The sequence below is a fragment of the Choloepus didactylus genome, chromosome 17 (genome assembly GCF_015220235.1).
Source record: "Choloepus didactylus isolate mChoDid1 chromosome 17, mChoDid1.pri, whole genome shotgun sequence".
NCBI classification, from domain to species: Eukaryota; Metazoa; Chordata; class Mammalia; order Pilosa; family Megalonychidae; genus Choloepus; species Choloepus didactylus.
This window is the reverse complement of record NC_051323.1, coordinates 6285250-6308054: the sequence shown is the minus strand read 5'-3', so window position 1 is coordinate 6308054 and position 22805 is coordinate 6285250. Positions and strand designations below refer to the sequence as shown.

The 22805-nt window shown below is 42.0% G+C and overlaps 1 protein-coding gene across 1 annotated transcript in view; it reads left to right on the top strand.

Moving 5' to 3' along the window:
• The window catches only part of USP39 (ubiquitin specific peptidase 39), a 29753-nt gene that overhangs the window by 3519 nt on the left and 3429 nt on the right, over window positions 1–22805 (top strand). Inside the window, exons 3-10 of the mRNA XM_037806700.1 lie at window positions 113–207; window positions 1224–1360; window positions 2560–2712; window positions 4624–4849; window positions 7211–7288; window positions 8441–8508; window positions 9009–9197; window positions 14940–15082. Of these exons, the coding sequence (XP_037662628.1) occupies window positions 113–207; window positions 1224–1360; window positions 2560–2712; window positions 4624–4849; window positions 7211–7288; window positions 8441–8508; window positions 9009–9197; window positions 14940–15082 (1089 nt within the window). The remainder of the gene's footprint in view (window positions 1–112; window positions 208–1223; window positions 1361–2559; window positions 2713–4623; window positions 4850–7210; window positions 7289–8440; window positions 8509–9008; window positions 9198–14939; window positions 15083–22805) is intronic.

Below are 22805 nucleotides of genomic sequence, written 5' to 3'. Positions count from 1 at the left end.
TGGCCATTCCCTAAAGGATGGTTAGTTGATGTGGAGCAGGGGGCCAGCACTGCTTCACTTGGGTGCCCTCCTAGACAGCCAGCCCTATTGTTTTTTCTTTTGGTTCTTTTAGGAGCGTGCTGGACTTTGACTTTGAGAAACTGTGCTCCATCTCCCTCTCACATATCAATGCATATGCCTGTCTGGTGTGCGGCAAGTACTTTCAGGGTAAATAAATGTTGTGTATTATAGACACACAAAGTTTTTAGCACTAGCCACAGATTTGCTCCAGAGAGTTTTGTTATTGGAAAGTAAGCTGCTCTCAGAAATCATATCTAATCATTTCTAATGGTGTCTAATAATTTGTCCCCAGGAAATCGGCATACTTTCAGAAAACCGACAGGAGGTTCTCTAATTTGGTTTAGAACCTGAATTCATCTGAAAGTATGTCTGTTATTTCCTAAGAACTTATTATTTCAACTTATTCAGACCAAGCAAACGTACGCAGTAGAGTGGAGGATTCAAAAGAAATATAAACTACATTCCTTGCCCTTATAAGGAGTGAAGGTTAGCAGAAAACAGTCAGTGACCTGCGTCAAACCATAAAGATTGCTGCTGGTCTGTGTGCCACTGAGTGTGAAAAAGGGCAGTTGCAGTTGAAATTAGGAGAGATCAGTGGTAGTTGGTGTGTTTGTGTTGAGTTCATGGAGAAGATGGGACTCGAACTGGCAGGATGTATAGGGTTTGAAGGGGTGTAAGTGGGGATGTTCTAGGACGGAGTGGCAACATGAACAGAGGTACCTTAGGTGCAGGGTTGTCCCTCATGTGGGCAGTTGGAAACTTAGGACGGGGTGGTGATGGACTGTCACAGGATGTGCGTGCATGCATGTGGGCATGTATATGTAAGCATGTGGATATATCATATATAATATGTACTTGATATTTCCAGTTTCTTATATATGTGAAACTAATTCCCAAATATTTCAAATTCATGTATATGAAATTAGTTTCCCCATTCGATAGTGTATACTTTCCAGGGAACAAAGTAGCCGATACCCTATTCGTTCTTGGTAAATTTTGTGACGAGAGAAGCTCATGTAGGAGATTCATTTCAAGGATGGCATAGTACTTTGTTTTGCTGATACTAACATGTTCTGGTACAAAACAATGACAGGAAAATCAGCCCTGGTTTGGGCCTTTCTGGAATCTGCCCTGCTCTTAGATCCTTTTGTCCTTCCCTGCAGGTCGGGGTTTGAAGTCTCACGCCTACATTCACAGCGTCCAGTTCAGCCACCATGTCTTCCTCAACCTCCACACCCTCAAGTTCTACTGCCTTCCAGACAACTATGAGATCATTGACTCCTCACTGGAGGACATCACGGTCTGTGTCTAAGTGGGCTGGTTTGGGACCTGTTCTCTTGGGAGCCATCCCAGGGCTCCTGGGAAGAATCTCAGTCCCCTTGGCTGTGGAGAGACTTCTTTCACTTTGGAAGGAACCAGGAAAACCGAATAAGGAGGTCAGGAATCATGTGTGGCTGATGGTTTGCCAGCTAGCCATCATTTCTGCTTTTTATCAATTGATTGAAGGCTAGGACTGAAGAAATATGGCTACTTTCTAATCAGAGTTATAAATTATCCTTCTACACTTTGGAGTAGAAATATGAATTGAGCCTGGCATAGAACAGTGAACACCAGGCTGTGTACCAGTTCCTGGCTACTTTTGAGATGTGATCTGGCCAGAACTGCCAGCATGTTGCATCTGTGAGTTCTGGTTTGGACCCATGACAAGAGTCCTTTGCTGTCCTTAAGTGTAGTGCATGTAAGGTCCTCCTGGCACTGATTGATCCTGGAGCTGTTAATTATGATTTTCCTTCTCAGAAAATGGTTGCATGTTCATTGTGCTGAATATTCTGTTTATTTTAAAGGAAAGCTATGTGTTCAAGGTTTTGGAAGCACTAGTTAAGCTACTTAAAAGTTGGTCAGGCCTCTTAATAATTGAAGTTAACATAATTAGGGACAGTGTTTATGGAGGGAGAAACCAAAATAAATTTGAGGTTTCCCAGCAAGTTAGTTATGATCTGTGCCCAGCCCACAGCATATTTGGGTGGCCCACATGGCTCTGTGACTGGGAAAATTCCGATCCTGCGCCTTTAGTCATGTGGGATCATGGAGAGCCTCGGTCCTGCCCAGCAGTGAAGGGGCTCTCCTGCCCCTGAGCGCAGTAGATGTGCTGGCTGTGTGAGGCCACACCTGAGCCTTAGACGCCTGCTGCCTTCAAGGACCTGTGTGTCCTCCAGTTTCCGGCAGGCACTTCTCATGGACTTGGCCAGGCTTGAGGTCTGAGGAAAGACACGAGAGTTAGTGATTTTGGATTAAATGCAGATTCCCCTTCTAGAACTAGCTATGTAGGGAGGACCTACCCCACCTTGCCTCTGCCTTGAGACCTATTTTGAGTTTGTGGTTGATCGTTCGTGACCAGATTGTGTTTTTTTTTTTCCAAAAGTTGCTGTTCTAGATATACATTGTGAACTTTGTTTATATAAAGCCCTCAAACAATTTAGGGTTTTCTTTTGCTTGCAGTATGTGTTGAAGCCCACTTTCACCAAGCAGCAAATTGCAAACTTGGACAAGCAAGCCAAATTGTCCCGGGCATATGACGGCACCACTTACCTGCCAGGCATCGTGGGACTGAATAACATAAAGGCCAATGACTATGCCAACGCTGTCCTTCAGGTAAGGTCATGTAGGGGGGTTGCCCGGGAAAATGTGCAGGACGGTCAAGGGACTACAGCCTGCTGAGGGCTCTACTTGAGGATTTGCTTGCAAGAAGCAGAACACGTCTGGGTCTGCTTATGGGGCTGCTGCCTGATGGGGAGGACTTTTTTCAACCTCCAGGCTCCTGGCATCTGCAGCTTCCTGGGGACAGGGGTTAGAATCTGGGTATTGCCTGGCAATACCAAATAAGACTCAATTAGCTATGTTACATGTGCTTTTTCTTGATGGAATAGTTGTTCATTTTGCTGTCAGTTGTCTCATTCCTCTCCCTATGCTTATATCCCAAAATGGGAAAAGCAGAAAGCCAAAGTTGTCCTGTTCTAAAAAAAAAAAAAAATTTTTTTTTTAAATTATACAAATCATATGTGCACATTGTAGAAAACTTAGGGGATATTGGTAAGCATAAGAAAGAAAGTTAACAATAATCCCACTTCACAAAAAGATAATTGAAAATTGTTTGCAGTTTTTTAAATGTAAATGCAGGTTTGTTGGGAAAATGAACAAAACATATATGAAGTAAAAAGTGAAAGCTTCATTCCTTTCCTTCCCCAGAGCTCTGTCCTGAGTTGGTTAATACTTAGTGAATAGCCTTCCAGAACTCCTATAAATACGTGTACAGACAGGCATAATGTTCTATCCTATGGCAGTATCATGATTTGTTTTGCCATTCTCCAATTGATAGATAAAATTTAACCTGTTTCACGTTTCTTTTTCCTATATCCAGTGCTGCCGTGAATATCCTTCTGTATATGGACTTGCACTTATTGTCACGGTGTTAGGTTTTGTTATATTTCTTGTCTGGAGTTTTAAAATACACACAACTGTGTATTTTTTTTTTTAATGTATAAAGTAATGTAATATGTATATATATCTTTATTTTTTAAAATATAAAAGTATATTGTAAAATCAATAAATGTTTTTCTGCAGATTATTCATTGCTGGTGTATAGAAACACCACTGATTTTTGTGTGTTGATCGGGTACCCTGCCGCTTTGCTGAATTCATTTATTAGCTTTAGTAGCTTTTTAATAGATTCTGTGGGATTTTCTCTATGTAGGATCATGTCTTCTGTAAGTAGGGAAAATTTTATTCTTTCCAATTTGGATTCCTTTTGTTTCATTTTCTTGGCTAGCTCTGGCTAGCACTTCCAGTACAGTGTTGAATTGCACTGGTGACAGTGGGCGTCCTTGTCTTGTTCCGTCTTAGAGGGAAGGCTTTCAGTCTCTCACCACCGAGTGTGATGTTAGCTATGGGTTTTCCATTTTTGCCCTTTATCATGTTGAGGAAGTTTTCTTCTATTCGTAGTTTTCTGAGTGTTTTTATCCAGAAGGGGTGCTGTATTTTGTCAGATGCATTTTCTTTGTCAGTGGAGGTGATTGTGTAGTTTTTTTTACTTCATTCTACTAGTATGATATATTTAATTGATTTTCTTAGGTTGAACCACCCTTGTATTCCTGGGATAAATCCCAGTTGGTCATGGTATGTAACCCTTTTAATGTGCTGTTAGATTTGGTCTGCTGGTATTTTGTTGAAGATTTTTGCATCTGTATTCATAAAGGATATTGGCCTGTAATTTTCTGTTCTTGTGATAGTGGATATGGATTTGAATACCTTTTTTGGGGGGGTACTTTTTGGTACCATGTATCCATGAGAGCAAAAGCATCTATAGAACTGGACTTTGTGTGAAACGCAGTACCAAGGACACTCTTATGTTTTCAACTCTGGTAGGATTCTCCTGGGATCCACTTATGACTCTCTAAGGCATGAGCACATCATAGGGTTCCATCAGAAGAACTTTGATTGGAAGAGTCTTGGCTCCAAGGGTCCTGCAAAGAGGCTTTGGATTAATCGGGAGTGTTTGACTTCTAGGCTCTGTCTAATGTTCCTCCCCTCCGGAATTACTTCCTGGAAGAAGACAATTATAAGAACATCAAGCGTCCTCCGGGGGATATCATGTTCTTGCTGGTCCAGCGTTTTGGAGAGCTGATGAGAAAGCTCTGGAACCCTCGAAATTTCAAGGCACATGTCTCTCCCCATGAGATGCTTCAGGCTGTCGTTCTTTGCAGCAAGAAGACTTTCCAGATCACCAAACAAGGTAAGGAACAAATCATTCATGTTTCTCTGACCTCAGGGCAGCAGAACTAGTTTGATGAGCAAATTATTTCCACTTTGCAGTGAACCCTGATAGTAGCTAGAGTGCGTCCAAAATGATAGTGTGGTCAGGTTCCTCCCTCCTCTTCCATCAGTCTGCTCTGCTCAGGGTCCCAAGAGATTCCAGACGAATAGGATGTCTGTCTTATTTGGTGAACTAAATCATATAGCTCAGTGGAAAACCAGGAGCCTGGGAAGGGCCCCAGTCTTTTTAAGTACCATTACCTACATTTCTCATTTTGTCATACCCTAGTCTAGGGTGTTTTGATGGACTATTTTGAGTGTTTTCATCCCTCTAAACTCAACTAGTTATTTCCATATGTGTAAAGTGGACACTTGGTAGCACTTAATACTTGGATCTCATATACTATCCTCTAGCATCCACATTGGTTTCTTTGACATTCATTGCTGGTGCTAGGTTTTGGGGCTTCAGGGATGAGAAATATAACTTTTCTCTTCCAGGAGCTTCCCAGTGTAGTGGAGAGGACAATTTTGTAAAAAGGTGATGACAGAGTATTAAGTAGTACGATGGAGGGAGCATGGGGCAAGTATCCCCAATTTAACATGTGGGAGGTGGGTCAGGGGTCAGAGTGTAGAGAACTCTGAGTTTTAGGTAGAGGAGAGACCTGTTGAGGTGTGGGACAGACCTTGTAGGTAGAGAGGATACCGCAGACAGAAGCTTGATGGTGTGGGACAGCCTGGCCCAGACAGAAGACTGCAGGTAGCTGGAGCCCTGGATTCCAGGGGGCAGTGGTGAGGCTGAGCTGCGGGCAGTAGGGAGGGGCCAGATTGTCAGGTTTATATGCCACTGTCAGGAGTTTGGTTTTTTCCTGACAACAGTGGGAGCTCTTATGCAAAGGTATGGCATTTGATTTATGTTTCAGAAACCTTACTCTGGCTGAAGAGTGAGTTAGAGGGAAAGTTAAATAATGACTCCCCAGCCTCAAAGATTCTCTGTTTCCTAAGGAAAGGAGAAACTGGAGAATCTCAGTTGGTGAGGAGCAGCCACAGGCCCTTGGGGTGTTGAGTAGTAGGTTGTAAGATGAATAGTATACATTGATCAGGATCGTATGTTCTTGCTCAGTGGGTTCTTTTCAGAAGCCCTATTGTTTATTCCCAGGTGAGCAGATGTTATTAAGCTCTTGGAGGGTGGCTATTGATGGTGCTCAGTAGTGTGCGGCATGGCCAACAAATCTGATTCTGAGCACCTTGCCTTCCTGACCAGATGACAGCCAGATATGCTGTGTTGGACCGCCCAGTTCACAGCTGTTATGATGACTAGGGCAGCTTCTGTTTTTAGGGATGTTTTTATGTCTAGGCTGACTCTTGAGCTGAGGTCACAGGCTTTTTAGTTAAGGCTGAATCAAGTTAAGGCCTGAAGTTCCTGTTTGAGAGTGATTGTTTGTCAGCACGAACGGGTCAGTGTCAACATTTGTTACTCCACAGGCAACTCCTGGCCTGAAGGTAGTGGACATTGAGGGCCTTTTGGCTTCTGATAAACTTGGGAAACTCAAAGCAAACTTGGTTGTAGAGCTGCAGAAAAATCAGGATCCCCGCAAAATAAACTCCAGTTTCCCCCATCATAGCCACCTACCCAACAGTTATCACATAAACTCAGTTTCCACAGCCTTTCAGACACGTAGCAGGGCATCAGTGGCCCAGCGCTCAGACATGTCAAAGAGGTTCTTGCTGTGATAGTTTGTTGTCACATAAAGGCATTTCACATGAGGGAAATAAAAAGAAAATCACTCTGTGGAGTTATCAGAGGCCTTTGGAATTGGAGAAATGAAGTTAAGGACAGCATATTATAGTGTTGGAGATTTTAATTGGATGGGCAGAGAGGAAGTAAAGAGACAAATTGTAGTTGGCGAGGAAGTAGCCATTGTCCTCAAGGAGGCATTAGACCCCGTTCTCAGGACCCGGGGTGTTGTCTGTGTGCTCCCTCCCAGACCCTGTGTATTCCTCTTCAGGTACCTTTTTGGTCCTGGGGCTAGGAGAGGGCACTCTTGTGCAAGACAAGAGTCTTCATGTGCTTACTCTGGGGAAGTGGCTATTTAGAGGTTGTTGTCCAGTTGTTCCTTGGCCATCACGGGGTTAGAGGTGCAGGTCTGACATGGATCATATTGCCTGGAGGGGAGAGTCAGGAGTCGATGGCCAGGAGTTTGACTGGGGGAGGGCCAGCATTTAATGGCCAGGTAGAGGGGGGTGCCCAGGGTCTGGGGGGTGTGGCCAGAAAGGAAGGTGCAGCACCAGGACTGTGGCGATCTGCCAGCTTTGACATGCCCCACCCTTCCTTGTTTTCCAGGAGATGGAGTCGACTTTCTGTCCTGGTTTCTGAATGCTCTGCACTCAGCTCTAGGCGGCACAAAGAAGAAAAAGAAGAGTAAGATATAGTCCATACTGTTTTTTTGTATGCTCCCTTTAAAATTTGCAACTTCCCATCCTCTTGTTCTTAACTGCTTAAGTTTTCTATAGGGTATTATCTGTTGTACACATGGGCTAAGTTTTATTCTGAGGAGGCCCCTGGTTTGTCTTTGTTAGAATATAGTCATATGCCCTTGGTAGTTTTAGTGAGCAGAAATGGATATAACCTAGAAATCCTGACATGTTCCAGCTGAGGGGGGCCGGGCAGCAAGCTGCAGACTCTGGGTCTCCTGCTGGAACGAGAGTTAACGCCAGGAGGACTTGTGCTTTGCATGGTTTGAAGGTTAAAACTGAAGGCTGATTGCTCGCCCCAAGTCTGTACTTGGAGGAGCGGTGTTGGCCTCCACACAGATTCTCAGACCTTGAGTCTCTCTGTCCTCAGCCATCCGTAGCGGCTTACTGGTAGTGAGACGTTCTGCGTGAATGCTGGTAGTAGCCATTGGCTTATAGACTGCAGGTTGTTTTGGAGATGCAATGCAGCTTTCTTTTTGTCTTCTTTTGTGTCTCTGCTGGCCTCAGTGTTCTGATGGTTCTGATGGTGATGGCAGTGATGGGATCTGATGTGGCTTTTTCCACTAGATGTCCTGCCACCTCTGCCAGGTGTCTTCAGTCTGTGCTCACCCACTGCACCCTCTGAGTCCTCAGACTTTTGCCCTGTTTGGATTCTAGAACCCAGTTGTGCTTTCTGTCTCATTGCTTTGGTTTTGTTCTGCTCCATTCCTTATCTGTCATTTTCCTTTTGTGCCCAGTGCAGGCTGGATATTGTCTCTCTTTTCAGGTGCATGTGGTAACAGTTCCTTTGCTGTATCCTAGTCTGCATCTGATTTTTCCTCCAGACTCTAAATCTTTTTAAGCATACTTAAATTTCCTCCTATGGGCCAGGCCCTCTGCTGGAGGTCAGAAGGTGTCTCATGGAAGAGACAGATATAAGAATGAGTTATGCACAATTATAAAGGTACCATGGTGATACAATGTTACAAAGGGAAACTTTGCTCAGTGGGAGCTTTGGGTCTTGTACTGGAAGGTGCTGCTTAAATTTGCAAGGTGGAAACATATTTTGGAAATGCTGCCTAACCATCCCGAATCTACATTTTGATTTCTGTTTGTACAGCTATTGTGACTGACGTTTTCCAGGGGTCCATGAGGATCTTCACTAAAAAGCTTCCGCATCCTGACCTGGTGAGTGGGCTAAACTGGGTGTTGGACTGATTCATGTTGCCTGAGGCGATTTAGTGGAGACTGAGAGAAGTTTAGAGAACTGACAAGGCCCCCCGCCCCATGAAGAGGTTTTCCAGAACACCCACTGAGGGGCCGTTCCGCCAGGTTTATCGAGCCAGTTACTCTGGGGGTTCTGTGCCGGCTGCAGTTGCTGGTGTAGGTGGTCTGGCCACTGGGTGGTGCCGTGTGTTCCTCAGAAGGTCACATGAAGCTCTCTGGATAGTCTGGTAAATGGAAATACCTCTGCGGACACCCAGCCGTTCTGTGTTAATCCATGGGTGGTGCTCCTGCCTGTGAAACTGCCCAGGCTTGGGAGCTCTTGAACCCTCCCTTCCCTCCCCTGTAAAATGAAGTAAATGTCAATGTACCAGAAGCATTGTTTCTGTTCACCTGTGTTGATCTCCAGGCTGCTCACACTCCTTCCCTCCCTTTTTTTTTTTTTTCTTCTCATGCATTTGTAGCCGGCGGAAGAAAAGGAGCAGCTGCTCCATAATGACGAGTACCAGGAGACGATGGTGGAGTCCACCTTCATGTATCTGACCCTGGACCTCCCAACGGCTCCTCTCTACAAGGACGAGAAGGAGCAGCTCATCATCCCCCAGGTGCCCCTCTTCAACATCCTGGCCAAGTTCAACGGCATCACTGAGAAGGTAGCCCACTGCCCGCCACCCTGCTGGGCCCCCCTCTCTTTCTCTGAGCCTTTTCGTTTCCTTTTTGAATTTGAGAATCACCACATATGTAATGCATTTATTCTAAATGTACCATCTTTATCGAGTCTCCCAGACTCCTTCGTCCTTCTGGCTGGTTGCCCCCCAGCTCTTATCTTGGATTACAGTACCCCCTCTTATGATTCCCATACTTCCCTGTTAAATTTTCTGCCTCTGGGTAGTATAGAGAAGGGAGGACAGTAGAAACTAGGACAGTAAACTCACAAAAGTAGGAAAAAGCTCCATCTTCTAACAAGTAACTTGGCATAATATAGCATCAGTAATTGAGTGAGGAAAATACAGACCAAAAATATAAGTAAACAAAATGAAGTTCAACAGCCTTTTATCTGCTGAGTTAGCTGTTTCTTAATTTCCTCTTCTATCCTGGACAGATGTAATACTTTTGGTTCTTCATGGGGGATTTTCTGTTTTTTTAAACCTGATACCTCATTCCAAACCCTATCTTCTTTTCTCTCTTTATTAGTTATGGTTCTTTTGTTTTAAAAATAGTAAATACCTACAAAAAATGAGCTAAAGTAAAAGAGGGACTTTATTGGAAGTGTGTCTAAGGATCTTGGGAAGGGCAGGAACTGGAGCGATTGGGGATCTCGGAGGCGGTGGTCTGCTGACGGTCCCTGCGCACACTGCCGCCTCCCTGATCTCAGTTCCAGGGTGTAGCCTCAGTGCTGCTCTGCTCTGCTCCTGATTCCCGGCAGGGAGCCGAAAGGGCACTTGGAGCAGGTGTCCTTCCCAGGCAAGAAGCCTGTGAGTGGGGGTCTTCCCTTGGGAAGGAGGAGTTGGGAGCTGGGCAGCTATCTAGGAAGTTTCTAATACACACTTCTCAACTCCAGTTACTGCTTCTGTGTCAGTGAGCTGTCAGGTGCTGTTAGCGTAATAAAGCATGCCTTGGGTGGCCATGTGCAAGTGTAGCTTTCTGTCTCTTAAAAGGGTGCAACAGCTAGCAGTGAAACCTGAAATATCCTCCCTGTTTCTTAGACTGGTCTGTTTTTTGCAGGGGTGAAACAGAGACTTCAGGGCTCATGTAGCAGTTTCTTCATTTCATTGTCTTTAAGCGACAGCTGGGCATGGAAAGCCAGATTGCTCATCTGACATTTTCAGCTGTTACACTTGGTCCTTGTTATTACTGTTTCTTCAGACTTAAGTAACATTGAAGTTTCCATAGACCCTTAGTATAGATTTGCATTTATTCTTACTATAGTATTACTTAAATTAGTATAAACATGAACATGATATAAAATCCTTATACTTTCAGCTTTTTAGCAAGTGTAAAACTATAGTAAATACACATTATACACAAACGAGAATTTGAAAGCAATAAAATTGTGTGTGCTCTGATAACGTCATGTTTGGCTAAGACCAAATTGCTCCTTCCTATGTAAATATGGTACTGATGACCCTGGTGGAATTATCTTGAATTCAGCTTATGTAATGACTCAAATCTCCCACCATATTTTCTGATGCGCTCCTGAGAGCCTTTGTAAATTAGACTGTGATATCATCTGGGGATTAAATATGTCTCTCCATTTTTCATTAGTCTGGCATTAAAACTGCTTTTTTTTTTTTTTAACATTGCTTTTTTTAATTAAATTTTATTTTGAAATAAATTCAAACTTACAGGAACAGTTGCAAAAACAATACGAACCCCATATACAGAACCCCAGCATACCCCAATCCCCCTCCCCTGATAATTCCGATCCACCAACTTTAACATCCTGTCACACCACTATTTCTTCCTTTCCCTCCCTCTCTCCCTCCCTATCTATCATCCATCATCTATTGCTCTGTCCTCTGAACATATGAGAGCAAGCTCCACACTTTTTTGAACAAACAATATAATATACATATTTCCCATGAACAAGGACATTCTTTTATGCAATCCCATTAAGCGCAGCTAAGAAGTTCAAGAAATTCAACATTGATACAAAGCTTATATTCTATATTTCCTTTTTTTTTTTCTTATGTCCCATCTGTGTACCTTTGAGCCTCCTCTCCTCCATCCTCAGATCCCATCTAGGATCATCCTTGGCATTTAATTGTCATCTATTTAGACTTTTTTTTTCAATTGTGGAAACATATATACAGCCTAAATCTTCCCATTCCACCCCCTCCCTAGCATTCCGTTAGTGGGATTAATCACATTTAGAATGTTGCAATGCTATCACCTTCCCACCATCCATTACTAGAAATTTCCCTTCACCCCAAACAGCAACCCTACACTCATTTCTTAACTCCCCATTGCCCCTTCCCCCATTTCTCTTAACCCAAACTCTACTTTTCATCTCTATAACATTGCTTCTTTATGTGAACTTGTGCATCAGTACAAATACAGGCAGTGAAATCTCTTGGCATTTACTTGATTTTTTAAAAAAAAGCTTTATTAGGTAAAATTCACCTGTCCTACAATTCGCTCATTTAAAATGTACAACCTCATGGTTTTTAGTATATTTACAGAGTTGTGCAACCATCACAAAAGTCAATTTTAGAACATTTTTGTCACCTCAAAAAGAAATCTCTTAGCCACCCTTTAGCTATCACCCTTATCCCCTCATACCCCCCATCCCTAAAAAACAACTAATCTGCTCTCTGTCACTGTAGATGTGCCTGTTCTGGACATTTTATGTGAATGGAATCCTGTAATACGTGGTCTTTTAGAACTGGCTTCTTTCACGTAGCTTAATGTTTTCAAGGTCATCCACATTGTAGCGTGTGTTGGCACTTCATGCCATTGCAAGGATTTAACACATGTTATTTATCCATTCATCAACTGAGTGCACTTGGGTTGCTTACACCTTTTGGCTGTCATTGGTAATGCTGCTATAAAGATATGCATGTGCAAGTTTTTGGGCAGACATATGTTTTCATGTCTCTTGGGTATATACCCAGGAATAGAAATGCAGGTCTATGGTAATTATGTGTTTAACTGTTTGAGGAACTGCCAGACTTTTCCAGAGTGACTGCACCATTTTAACATTCCCACCAATAGTGTTTGAGTATTCCACTTTCTCCACATCCCTGCTAGCATTTGTTAGTGTCTGGCTTTTTGTTTATAGCCATTCCTAGTAGGTGTGAGTGCTGGTTGTGGTTTTGATTTGCATTTCCCTGATGACTAATGATGTTGAGCGTCTTTTCATGTGCTTATTGCTGTTTGTATATCTTCTTTGGAGAAATGTCTGTTCAGATCCTGGCCCATTTTTTTTTGATTGGGTTATTTACCTTTTTATTACTGAATTGTAAGTATGTTCTGTGTATTCTAGATACAATTTCCTTATCAGATGTACGATTTGCAAATATTTTCTTCTATATTGTGTTTTCACTTTCTGATGGTATCCTTTGAAGCACAAAAGTTGTAAGTTTTGATCAAGTTCAGTTTATTTTTTTACTTTTCGGTTGCTTGTGCTTTTATTGTCATATCTAAGAAACCATTGCCAAATCTGAGGTCTTAAAGATTTACTCCTAATATTTTCTTCAAAGAGTTTTATAGCTTTAGCTCTGATATTTAGGTCTTTGATTCATTTTGAGTTAATTTTTATATAGTGTGAGGTAAGAGTCCAACTTCATTCTTTTTCATGTAGCTACCCAGTTTTCCCGGCGCTAATTTTTGAAAAAATTCCTTCTTTTTCCATTGAATGGTCTTGGCACCTTTGTTGAAAATCAGTTGACCTTAGACACGTGGGTTTGTTTCTGGACTCCCAATTTTATTCCCTTAATCTCTGTGTCTACCCTTACGCTAGTACCACACTGTCTTGATTACTGTTGCTTTGTAGAAAGTTTTGAAATTGCGAAGCGTGAACCTCTTTTATTTTTCTTTTTCGAGATTGTTTTGGCTATTTGGGGTCCCTTGCTAGTCCATATAAATTTTAGTCTCGGCTTGTTGATTTCTACAAAGAAGCCAGCTGGGATTCTGATAGGGATTGCATTGAATCTGTAGATCAATTTAGGGAATATTGCCAACTGAACAATATGGTCTTCCAGTCCATAAATGTGGGATGTGATGTAGGCCTACAGTTGAGCCTGTATCTTCAGTGAATCTATCAGTGTCCTCCCAGTTGCCTTACACTACAACCTCCATCGTTATTGAGAGCACCTCTAGGCTTGCACTTCCCCACACTCTTTGCCAGTGCAATCAGTTCTATTGAGGAGAGATTCAGAGCACTCTCTTTTTTGGGCAGCTTCTCCCCCTTGGGCAAAACCTCTGAGCTAGGGCCCTGGTGCTGGGCCAGGGACAGTGGTACTCTTTGGGATCTGAGTGCTTAGTGGGTGGGGTGGGGCAGTAGCTCCTGGTTCTGTCTGCTCATCTGTCTTGGTGTGGCCCTCCCTCCCCACAAGCCCGGTGCAGGGGCAGCCAAGGCTGCAGTGCTGTGCCCAAGGGAGAACTCCATCCCGTGAGTGGGAGCTGGGCACAAAGAGGGGAGCCCCACTGCTCTACTGCACATGCTCAGAACTGGGGGCAGGATGAGAAAGTGGCCCTCCGACTGGAGCTGTGGGGAGAGGGGGCCCTGTGTTGTTGGCTGCCGCAGCCTGGAGTGGAGTTTCCATCTCGCAGGACTGAGAGGGAGAGGGCGGGAGTGGGTCTCAGTTCAAATACCACAGACTCTTGCTTCTCTTACCAGTTTTAGATGTTCTTGTAGTAATATTTTAGGAAAAAAAATTTTAAAAATGTTTTCTTTAATAAATGTTTCTTCATTTGCTGTATACTCTTACGACCATTTCCCTAGAATTTAATCGTTGGCTTTTTAAAAAATAACTGTCACCAGATTTGCGGGGTGGGGAGGCTGTAGATCACAGAGCTCCTCACACTGTCGTGCCGGAAGTAGAACTCTGCCTTGATATTTTATAAAGTCATCATCCGGATGGTTTGGGTTTGGAGTACACGTGTCCTAAATTTGCATTAAAATATTTCCCTGGGAAATGCAGAGATCCTGGAAGGAGTTTACATTACCTCCAGAATGCACCTACTCCAGAGAGAGACATCTTCTTGGTATTCTCTTTCTGATTATGATGAATCTTTCACACCCTTCTCTTAGTTTGTACTAAACTAAATTACATTTGTGTTGAGGAAACACAAATCCATGTTCACTGGCTGTTACGCTCCTTTCGCTGGGCGGTTGTTCGGGGTCCCCACCTCCTTACGTGGGCTGAGCGAACCCTCGTAAATGCTGCCTGGCAGACTGCACTTGACCCGAGTCATGGAACGCCCAAGGGGAAGGGACACAGGAAGCTGGTTGCCACGTGCTGGACGCCCTCCCTGTCTCGGCAGTACCTGTCCCGTGCCGCACTCATCTCATAGTCAGAACGTTCTTCCTTAATTTTGAGTTACGTGAAACTTTCCTGGTGGTAATTCTGTGGCTTCTGTTAAATTCCCTTCTTCATTTGACAATCTCGTGTTCTTCCTAGAGGGTGGTATCTAAGTTACTGTGGTTAGATCCAGCAGTACCATCATGTGCTCCTGAAACACAGCCCCTAGTTGAGGTAATTTAGTTGGCCTTAATCAGATTGCTAAGCCTAAACCTTGTATGTGGTTTTTGGGTTTGGTGATGACTTCCAAATTCCATGTGCAAAGCAGAATTACTTTAAAAAACCAAACCAAAATAAAATCTCATGGTCCTGCTCTAATGCTTACTGAAACTCCAGTGCTCATTTGATCATTTTCTTTTCTCTCTCTAGGAGTATAAGACTTACAAGGAGAACTTTCTGAAGCGCTTCCAGCTTACCAAGCTGCCTCCATATCTAATCTTTTGTATCAAGAGATTCACTAAGAACAACTTCTTTGTGGAGAAGAATCCAACCATTGTCAACTTCCCTATTACGTGGGTATCACTCTGCTTCACTTTGCGTTTAGAAGGGAGGGAGTTTGTATTTTTATATTTTTGTACCACTGTTAATATTGGGCTGTCAGTTGGGGATTGCAAGGAACAGATTCCACCTGCACTACGTAAGTTAAGGGTTTTTATTAAAAGGATATGGGTATTTCAGGGACCCCAAAGATAGATGTTTACCCGGAAGCAGTACCCCTTTTACTTTCCTGGTGCTTGCCGGGACTATGGTCTTTCCATGTGAGGAAGAACACCCAGTGAAGGAGGGCATGGGCAGGAGGGTTCTGCCTGGAGAACAGTCCTGCTGGAGCCTGCCCACGTGGTTGCTGCTCATTTCCCCTTCCTGCCTGCCATAGCTAGGCACGGGCGGTCGGGAGGACGCCACGTTTATCCTGCCTTCTGCGGATCCATCTGTAGAATTTTTTCCCCAGAGGATAAAGCCTAGAATGTGCTCAGTTTCTCCGTATTGATAAGGTAGCTGTACGTTTTGATGTAGTTTTATTTTTACTTTATCTTGCAGTTGTGTTTTTATGAACATTCATGAGTATTTTAAAAGGAAATTGGGAGGAGTTGTACCAAGCACTTTTAGTTTGCTTCCTTCTAACTCAGACAGCTCTTGCAAAACCTCTTTGGGGGTAGGCGGTTGGTCTTCAGTTCTCAGGAGACATGATTTTTCACACTCTGAAGAAGCTCTCTCTCTTAGAACATGGAAGAACCCGGGGGCAGGGCTGGAGGAAGAAATGTGGGTCTGTGTGCAGGAGGTTAGACATGGTGAGGGTAGAGCCCTAGACAGCTCATTAGTGAGAAAGATTTGGTTGGATATATGATGGGATTAACAGGATGTTTAGCTCAGAATTCCTTTTGTATTTTTTATTTTTTTAACCTTCACAAAGTGGTTTGGGGGCTGTAGTTGGACAATGTTCATTTCTTTCCCTTTCTGTCCTCCCTCTGCCCCCTCCAGCTGCTCAGTTCCCCAGACTATACCAGGACTGCCTGTGTTTTCCTTTGAATAGGTCTGGTCCTTAATCCTGTGTACCTTTTAAGAGGGTAGCATCTAAAATTCAAACGGCCTGGGTTCTGGGCCATCTTGGCAGTGTGACCTCAGGCAAGTCATTTACGTGTTTTCTGGGCATGTTCTCTCATGCATAATGAGGAACTTGGACACAGTGACCCCTAAGGCTCCCTCCTGCTGTAACATTTATTATTTCCGGATTCCATGCTCACCAAGATTCTGAGAACAGTGGGGGAAAACATTTCTAATGAGGATTTCAGGAGAATTTCTTTTTCTCTTTTCCCATGCTTTTCTTCCTCCTTCCACTAGCATGTTGTTTACAAGGCAAGTAGAATGAAATAGGGAGCCATGTAAGCCAGATTTCTGCTACTTTGGGAGATATTGTAGAGGAACTTTCTTCTGAAGTCCATGAATCAGGGATTCATTTCAGAACTGGACTTCTGTGAATTGCCACAGAGACCAATGTGGTCATGGTAGGAAGGGATGGACTTGACTCCAGTGCAGCCCTCCAAAGCATGGAGGACTCTGTGGTGAATTAGGTGCTGCTCTGTCCCCATGGAAATTTTCCCAATATAAAACTTGTTTTGTGTTTGGGTTTTCTTTTCCCCCCACTGGTTGCATTTGGATTGTTTGTTAACTTGTGATTTTAGTAGTTTGTCCTTCAAAAAGCTTGCTTAACTAGTCAGCCTTTAGAGAATATATACTGTGTGACTGGTTCTGACACCTGCACTTGTGAAGTCACTTTCAGAGTACTGTAATTCAAGGTTATCCAAAATCCCCACTTCTTTTTTATTTTCTTTTAAATTTTTTATTAGAGAATTTGTAGGTTATGGGAAAGTCATGCATAAAATATACTGCCCTATTATTAACATCTTGCATTAGTGTGATAGCTTTATTATAATTGATGAAAGCATATTTTTAAATTGTACTATTAACTGTAGTCCATGGCTCATTTTAGAGAGGTGTCTGTTTTTGTCCATTTAAAAAATTGGGTTGTCTTTTTGTTATTGAGTTGAAGGATTTCTTTATATATTCTGGGTATTAAACCCTTATCAGATTTGTCATTTCCAAATATTGTCTCCCATTGTGTAAGTTGTTTTACTTTCATGATAAAGTCCTTTGAGATGCAAAGTTTTCAATTTTGATGAGGTTCTATTTCTCTATTTTGTTGTTGTTGTTGCTTGTGCTTGGGTGCAAAGTCTTAAGAAACCATTGCCTGATTCAAGGTCCTGAAGAGGCTTCCCATATTTTCTTCTAGAAATTTGGTAGTTCTGGCTCTTATGCTTAGGTCTTTGATCCATTTTGAGTTGATTTTTGTATATGGTGTGAGGTAAAGGTCCACCTTGATTCTTTTGCCTATGGACATCCAGTTTTCCCAGCTCCATTTGTTGATGAGACTGTTCTTTCCCAGTTGCGTGTGCTTGGCACCCATGTCAAAAATCAGTTGGTCTTATATGTGAGGGTTGATTCTGAGCTCTCAATTTGATTCCATTGGTTTATAATAAGTGTGTCTTTGTGCCAGTACCATTATGGTTTGATTACTGTGGCTGTGTAATAAGTTTTAAGATTGGAAAGTGTGAGTCTTCCAACTTTGATCTTTTTCAAGATGGCTTTGGCTATTCAGGGCCCCTTAACCTTTCATGTAAATTTAATGATTGGCTTTTCCATTCTGCAAAGAAGGCTGTGGGGATTTTGAGTGTGATTGCATTGAATCTGTAAATTGCTTTTGGTATAATTGACATCTTAACAATATTCAGTCTTCCAATCCATGAACATGGAATGCCTTTCCATTTACCTTTGATTTCTTTTAGCAATGTTTTGTTGTTTTCTGTGTACAAATCCTCTACATCCTTGGTTAGAATTATTCTTAGATATTTGATTCCTTGAGTTGCTATTGTAAATGATTTTTTCTCTTGATTTCCTCTTCAGATTGTTCCGTACTGGTATGTAGAAACATTGCTGATTTTTGGGTTTTGATGTTGTACCTTGCCACTTTGCTGAATTCATTTATTAGCTCTAGTAGCTTTTATTGTGGATTTTTCAGAATTTCCTATTTATAGGATCATGTCATCTGCAAATAGTGAAAGTTTTACTTCTTCTTTTCCAATTTGGATGCTTTTTATTTCTTTTTTCTTGCCTAATTGCTCTGGTAGAACTTCCAGTACCATGTCGAACAACAGTGGTGAAAGTGAGTATCCTTATCTTGTTCCAGGTCTTAGAGGGAAAGCGTTCAGTCTTTCACCATTAAGTAGGATGTCAGTGGGGGTTTTTTCATATATGCCCTTGTTCTAGTTAGCTAATGCTGCCAGAATGCAAAACACCAGAAATGGACTGGCTTTTATAAAGGGGGTTTATCTGGTTACATAGTTACAGTCGTAAGGCCATAAAATGTCCAAGATAATGCATCAACAATCAGGTACCTTCACTGGAGGATGGCCAATGGTGTCCAGAAAACACCTGTTAGCTGGGAAGGCACATGGCTGGCTTCTGCTCCAAATTCTGGTTTCAAAATGGCTTTCTCCCAGGATGTTCCTTTCTAGGCCGCAGCTCCTCTTCAAAATGTCACTCTTGTTGCTCTTGGGGTGTTTGTCCTCTCTTAGCTTCTCCAGAGCAAGTCTGCTTTCAGTGGCCGTCTTCAGACTCTCATCTGCAGCTCCTCTCTCAGCTCCTGGGCATTCTTCAGAGTGTCCCTCTTGGCTATAGCAAGCTCGCTCCTTCTGTCTGAGCTTATATAGTGCTCCAGTAAACTAATCAAGGTCCATGCTGAATGGGCAGGGCCACACCTCCATGGAAATTATTCAGTGAAAGATCTTGCCCACAGTTGAGTGATCATTTCTCCACCAAAACATCCAATCAAAAGTCTCCAACCCAGTCAACACCAATACCTCCTGCCCACATAAGACTGCATCAAAGATAATGGCATTTTGTGGGACATAATACATCCAAACCAGCACAGCCCTTCATCATGTTTGAGGAACTTTCCTTTTATTACTAGTTTTCTAAGTGTTTTTATCAAGAAGGGTTGCTGGATTTTGTCAGATGCCTTTTCTGCGTTGATTGAAATGATCATGTGGATTTTTTCTTTCATTCTATTGATGTGGTGTATTACATTGATTGATTTTCTTATGTTGACCCACTCTTGCACACTCGAACTTCCCACTTCTTGAACAGGGGCCTTTTTATACCTAATTCTTCTGTGTTTTATTCATAACAGCATGTCTTCTTTTTATCAGTGATATATCAGACTTCCAGAGGTTAGATGCCCCCTGCTTATTTGGAGGTATGAGTTTTGGAGCACAGGTTTTAAGTTTCACTTTCAGCTAATTGGTCATTGTTGTTCTAATTGGGTGAGGAGTATGGTTTGCTCCTTTACCTGTTTTCTAAAACTAAATGTTAAACTTCTTATGTTCATTCCTTTTTCTGCTTGAACTGTTTTGGTTCAGTCACAAAAGATAAATATAAATACTCCTGAAGATTTTTCCAGGACTCGTTCAGACAAGTCCTGACAGCTGTTATTAAAGCTGAGGAGAAAATAACATGGGAAGTCAGCTTTTGGCAGTGGCAGACAGTTTGGGTTTCCAGAGCTCACGTACATTTCTTCAGATTAATATCCAAATTATCTTTAACAATGAATATTTATGGCAGTCTATATTATATATGGGACATTGCAGAAATAAATAGCTACCACCAATACACAGAAAGCTACATAATATAATTAGAACAAAGTTGTGTGTTTATTACTACATGGTTTACATTGAAAATTTTTTGGTATTTTTGGACAGGAAGTATAGTAATATGGCTAAAATTCAAAGGAGGGTCTCTCTCTCTCTAGATATATATATATGTATTTATATCTATATATCTATATCTATATATATCTATATCTATATCTATCTATATCTATATCTATCTATATATATATATATATATATATATATATATATATATATATATATCTGTGTTTAGTGAATTGTCTCCCTCCCACCTTTGGAAGTGACCTCCATTGTACCTCCATTGTTAGCAGTTTCTTGTGACTCCTTCCAGAGATGACATTTTTTTATTTCATGTTATGAATGGTAGCACATGTTAGTTCTACAGAGATTAGAAATATGATATAATCTCTTTTATTCTACCTTGTACTATTTTAATTTTTATAAGTATCTGTAGGCTCAAAGAGGATATATTTTTTACTAAAATTATGTAGTTAATATAGTCTCTTGATAGTCATGTTAACTGTCAGTCTAGTTCCCTATTTAACTATTTAAAAGCTTTCTTGCCGTTTTTTTTTTTTTTAGAGCAGTTGTAGGCTTACAAAAAAATCATGCAGAAGTTAGAGTTCCCATATTACCTGCCCCCCCATCCAGTTTTCCCTATTATTAACGTTTTGTATTAATGTTACAGTTGATAAACCAATACCGTTATATTTGTATTATCAATTGTAGTCCTGTGGTTTATATTAGGGGGCACTCTTTGTGTTGTACAGTTGTGTGGTCTTTTTTTTTTTTTTTTACTTTTTATTATAACATAACTTGCAACCTAAAATTTCCCATTTTAACCACTTTGAAGTATACAGTTCATTGGTGCTAATTTCACAATCTTATGCTACCATCACTACCAGTCATTTCCAAAAGTTTTCCTTCACCCTGAACAGAAGGACTATACTCATTAAGCATTAATTTCCCATTCACAACCCCTTGGTAACCTGTATTCTAATTTCAGACTGAATTTGTATATTCTAATTATTTCATATCAGTGCAATCATACGCTATTTGTCCTTTTATATCTGGCTTATTTCACTCGACATGATGTCTTCAAGGTTCGTCCCTGTTGTCATATGTATCAGAACTTCATTCTTTTTTTTTTTCTTTTAACAGATGAATTTTATTGCATCTTTAAAGTCACAGATAGTTCTGGCATCTTGTTTCCATTGCTGCACAACTCTTAGATCTTATTCATCAGCTGCTGAACTTCCTTTTTCAGAGACACAGATGCCATCCATAAATATTCTTATATCCTTGTTTTTAACTATTGTGGCTTGCTGAATGTGATACAAGTTCAATGTCATTTCCTTCAAGAATTAACTCATCTTTCTGGGTTTGAGATACTTAACAGGCAATACCTGTCCTCATCCAAACCCTGCGGACATATTTTTCACCCAAGAAGTTTTGGATTTCAATCAGAGACCCACTCTCCTGAATAATGATGTTGATGGGGAAGTGAGCAGACACAACCTCATCTTGTAATGTAACACTCTTGAACATGTTCTATAGATGACTAGATAGTGTGAACTGCAGTCAGCTCCTTTTCATTTCCCTACCATTTGTCAACCCGAAGCCTCTTTTCCTTCCCAAGTAGACTGAATTCTACATTGATATGATTGAAGTCCCTCCACAAGGTTCCCTGGGGGCCCTTCACAATAACTGTGTATCCTTCACTGTGGTGTCGACATTTTCTGGAATGTCGACCATCTGGTTGCTGAGAATGGTCTTCATTCTAGCAGTAGATGGGGTAAAGAGGTCTTCATTCCATTTTACAGCTGAGTAATATCCCATTGTGTGTATATACCACATTTTGTTTATCCACTCACCTGTTGATAGACACTTGGGTTGCTTCTGCCTTTTGGCAATTGTGAATAATGCCGCTTTGAATGGTGTTATGCAAATTTGGGTGTATTCCTAGTAGTGGGATCCCTGGCTCATATGGCAGTTCTGTACTTAGCTTTCTGAGGAACCATCAAACTGTCTTCCACAGAAGCTGCACCATTTTATGTTGCCACCGGCATCACACAGGGGTGTTTGAAAGTTCTTAAGTACTTTTGTATAGTCTTCACAATAAGCATTTATTATAGTGCTTTACTTTGCAATAACCAATAAACATTTATATTTCAACTGGCTGATAGAAGTCAACACAGGAGACACAGGAGATTTTACTGAAGGTACATCAGTAATGCTTCCCTATATTTTAACAGTGAATATTCAGATATTAAAAATAAACGTGGTGTTTCTAAGTCCTGTTGAAGGAAGCTAGCCAGCGGTTTCTCTTGGCAACCAGGCCTAAGAAATTTGGAGGCCACAGGGTCGCCAAGATGGGTCACATGTAAACGAGGAGTGGAAGCCAGGCTGCAAAAGGAGGGAGAAGGATAAAGCTGGTGTGCAGAGGGAGGCGGAAGAGATCCTGTAGCTCTCACAGATTCTGCTTCTTCCCCAATGCATGGTTCCAGCTGCATGTCCTTGTCTGAAAACATTGAATAAATACCCCTTTTGTGCTTCAGCAGGCTCAGGTGGATTTCTGTCCCTTACAACCATTCTGTCCCTTACTTGACTAAGACAAACAACCAAATAAAGAAGCAAGTTCCCAGAAAATAAAAGAAAAAAATAAATTGGGTTGACCTGTGTAGTTTGTTAGCTTGAGATTGCTGTAGCAATTACATCCAGTGGCAGCATGGCTCCTCCTGTGGTCAGGCCTTCCATGGCCCGAGTGGCCGGGGAGGACAGTAGGCAAGACAGTTGGCTCCTGTTGTCTTGGGCTGCACCGTCTTCATGGGAGCTGGTGCCCCCATTCCTATAGCCTAGGAGGGGCTTAGGGTGTGTGCCCTGCTCAGACTCGCACACAGCCCTGTCGGGCCCAGCCAGGACTCCACTTGAAGTCTGGATGACTCGAGGCCTGCGTTTTTGACTGTTAGACGTGCTTTTAAAGTGTGCTTTC